This window comes from Mandrillus leucophaeus, unplaced genomic scaffold (genome assembly GCF_000951045.1).
Source record: "Mandrillus leucophaeus isolate KB7577 unplaced genomic scaffold, Mleu.le_1.0 Scaffold325, whole genome shotgun sequence".
Lineage (NCBI taxonomy): Eukaryota > Metazoa > Chordata > Mammalia > Primates > Cercopithecidae > Mandrillus > Mandrillus leucophaeus.
This window is the reverse complement of record NW_012103421.1, coordinates 127,277-130,756: the sequence shown is the minus strand read 5'-3', so window position 1 is coordinate 130,756 and position 3,480 is coordinate 127,277. Positions and strand designations below refer to the sequence as shown.

Genomic DNA, 3,480 nt, shown 5'->3' with positions numbered 1-3,480 from the left:
GACAGCACCTGCCGAGTGCCCCCCACTTTCTGCTACCACGCCACTTAGTACTGCTATGACCTAGAGACGGTGAGACCAGGATGGACCAAGGAGGCCTCGGGCAGCCACCCCCTGGGGGTCGTCCCCAGTGGCAGCACACTGGGAGGGACAGGGTCTGCTGGGGGCCACCTCGGTACCGGGCACATCACAGTTGGAAGGCTCCCTGGTGGCCCAGGACAGAGGGAAATCTACAGCCCGGCTTAGGGAAAGCTGGACAGTGAGAGGAGACAGAGCAGGGACAGGGGAAGAAAGGCTGTGCAGACCCGCCTCTGAGCGGGGACAGGGGAAGAAAGACTGCGCAGACCCGCCTCTGAGCGGGGACAGGGGAAGAAAGGCCGCACAGACCCGCAGAGGCAGCATGGTGGGAGGATCACTTCCTGTACCCCAGCCCAGGGCCCCCAGTCGCTTCCTGGGAAATTCACCCTCGGCTGTGGTCTGTGTCCCAGCCTCGGCCCTGGGTTTGGTGTGGGGCTCTAGGTGAGGCTGGGAAGCAGGAGTGCTCCAGGCAGAGGGGCCGGGCATGGGGGAGAGAGAGGACGGACACCCGGTGGGCAGCACAGACCCCAAACCCACTCCACCCTCCTGGAGGCTCTGGCCTGTGCACCCATCTTCATCTCACCTTCACCCTGCAAGGATGGGAGGCTGAGACTCCCTGGGGCTACCCTGGAGAGAGGGTTCCAGGACCAAGGGGAGCTCTGGAGAGGGTGGAAGAGCCGCTCCTCACCGCATTCCATAAAAAGACAAAGGTGCCCAGAATGGCAGGAAGACGAACAGGAAGTGGGACCCACAGGGCCCCGCCCCTGCCCCGCCCCTGCCCCATGCCCAGATGGGGTGGTTCTCCCACAGGACAGGAGTAAGGCCGACTAGTCCCCAGACTCCCAGGAAGAGAGCTCTGCGGGGACCATCTCCCCAGAACCTTCTGGAACCCAGGACAGGAAGGTGTATATGGGTGGGAGAGGAAGTCTTTTCTCCTTCATTTTCTGCTCATGATACCCCTCCCTGCCCGGGAGCCACCATTCTTGTTCTTGCAGCAAAGATGCCACACAGGGCGGCGGTTGGACCTGTCCTACCCAGGCAGCTTCCGTCAGAGAGTGCCAGAGTTCGTGGGGAAGCGCGCGTTGGCGGGAGGTCAAAACCACATGCACTGGATTCCAGCCTCTTTTTAAGCCCAGGCTTTATTCCAGCCTCTTTTTGAGGAATTTGACTGAAAAGTTCCCTCCTTCTCGGCTGATGTGCCGTGCCGTTCTGGGCTCCTACCCTTGGCTTCAGCAATGCTGGTGACGAGGCGCTGGGGTCCCCGAGGAGAGGAGGCCTCCAGGAAGGACCTGGCCTCAGTCCACGCCGTCCAGGGACTGTGGCGCTGCCCTCTCGAGCTGTAGCACCTGGAAAGAGAGGCCTGTGACACCACAGCCCTGCGAGGACAGACTGTGGGGCTGTCGAAACACTGGCACACACCAAAAGCGGGTCACAAGTCCCAGAGGTGAAAAAGTAAATTACCAGAGTCTCCACCGGATGCTGGGAGTGTGCGCTGGAAAAGCCTGGAGGGGCGGGTCCAGCACACGCACAGCTGTCACTGCAGACGACAGCAGGGCAGTGTCTCCACCTTTACCTGAATCTGTCTCTGATGTTCCTACGTGTGTCACTCTTGTGGCTGTACAGCGTCTGAACCCCCTTCCTGATCTGGGGGAGCTCACCCCTGAGTGCATCTGGGTGGGAGCCAAGCCCCCACCGCCCACTACAGAGGCCAGAGCTGGGGTAGCTCTCTCTCCTGTCCTGGGTCTCCTGTCCTGGGTGGCCGAATGACAGGGCCCATCACCCGAGGCTTGGCCACTCCACTGCCCGGTGACGCAGGGACACTGGGATTCAAGGATGGCAGAGCAGGTTGGCATCCAGCCCAGACAGGGTGTGGCGCATGGGCTCATCCAGCCACAGCAGGGGATATAGGGCAGCAGCCACCTGGCCTGAGTCCCAGCTTTCCAGACCCTGTGACCCCTGCCCTCCCTTCCACGCTCTAAGTCACTCTTTCAGCAAGTTCCATTCCACCGAAATCAGCCAGACACGGTATCTCTTCCTTACAACCATGCAGCCCCAAACACCTGCCGGCCCCAAACGTCAGCATTCCTCAACCCTGGCACCACCATCATGTGGAACAAAGAATTCTCTGCCAGGCGTGGGGTTGGGATGGGCCCGTCCTGCACGTGGAAGGACATTCAGCAGCATCCCTGGGCTTCACCCACAGGATGCTGGGAGCACAGACCCCAGCCCAGTCGTGATAACCAAAATCATCTCCGGTCATCACCTAACGTCCCTAATATGTGCACACACACAGTGGAGAACTATGCAGCCTTCGGAAAGAAGGAAATTCTGCCATTTGCAGCAATACGGATGAACCTAGACGAACATCTTAAGTGAAATAAGCCAGGCAGAGACAGACAAATACTGCATGGTCTGAGTCATCTGTGGAATCTCAAAAAGGTGATCTCGTGGAAGCAGAGAGTGCGATGGCGGCTACCAGGGGCTGCTGGGTGGGGAGATGTTGGTCAAAGGCCACAAAAGAAGTAAGTTCAACAGATCCAGTGCACAACATGGTGACTGTAGTTAATATTGGAAAATTGCTGAGAGAGTAGATTTTAAGTGCTCTCACCACACACAAATAATAGGCATGTGGGGTAAGGCATGTACAGTGAAAGAGCTTGACTTAGCCATTCCACCATGACACACATATCGAAATGTCATGTTGTACACCATCAATATATAGAACTTTTATTTGTCAACATGACAAAAGTAAATTTAAAAAACACTTTAAACATACTTGTCCCTTTGCAGAAAGGAGGACAGTAAAAAGTCACTGTGTATATAAGAAAGTTTTTCAATCCTTCATGGAAATAACCTCACGTTTCTTCTACAGACACGAAACATGGAGAAAGAAACATTTCTGCTGGATTTACCTGATTTTCTATGCACCGAAACTGCCAAGGCCAGCTCGTGTTGTACAGGAACGGTCGCAGATCAAACCTGTTGTCCTCAGGGCTGTAGTTCTCGGCGTGGTACGCAGGCGTGAGCGTGGTCATCTTGTGTCTGTTCATGGAGTGCTTGGTGAAAAACCACTTCACTTTGTCAGCGACCTGGTTGGTGTGCAACACACGAACTTCATGTTAGCAAAGCTGGAGAGACCCCAGGCTGGAATTCCCATGCTGGACCACACAAGCAAACGGCTAATGGGTTACTCCCCACACAGGACCTTCCCCAGTGGCAGGCATGGGGGATGCCCAGGCTCACACTGGGGGTGCTGGCCGATCTATGAAACCAGCATCCCCCTAACTCTGACGCTATGAAAACGGGGTGTCCCTGCCTCTGACGCTATGAAAACGGCGTCTCCTGCCTCTGACGCTATGAAAACGGGGTCCCCCTGCCTCTGACGCTATGAAAACGGGGTCCCCC

At 56.6% G+C, this 3,480-nt stretch overlaps 1 protein-coding gene across 1 annotated transcript in view; it reads right to left on the bottom strand.

The window, feature by feature from the left end:
- Positions 1–1,195: 1,195 nt before the first annotated feature.
- Positions 1,196–3,480, bottom strand: part of NADSYN1 (NAD synthetase 1) — a 47,663-nt gene continuing 45,378 nt past the window's right edge. The window contains exons 20-21 of the mRNA XM_011988176.1: positions 2,988–3,164; positions 1,196–1,421 (exon numbers count right to left, since the gene is read on the bottom strand). Coding sequence (XP_011843566.1) covers positions 1,371–1,421; positions 2,988–3,164 — 228 coding nt within the window. The 3' untranslated portion in view covers positions 1,196–1,370. The remainder of the gene's footprint in view (positions 1,422–2,987; positions 3,165–3,480) is intronic.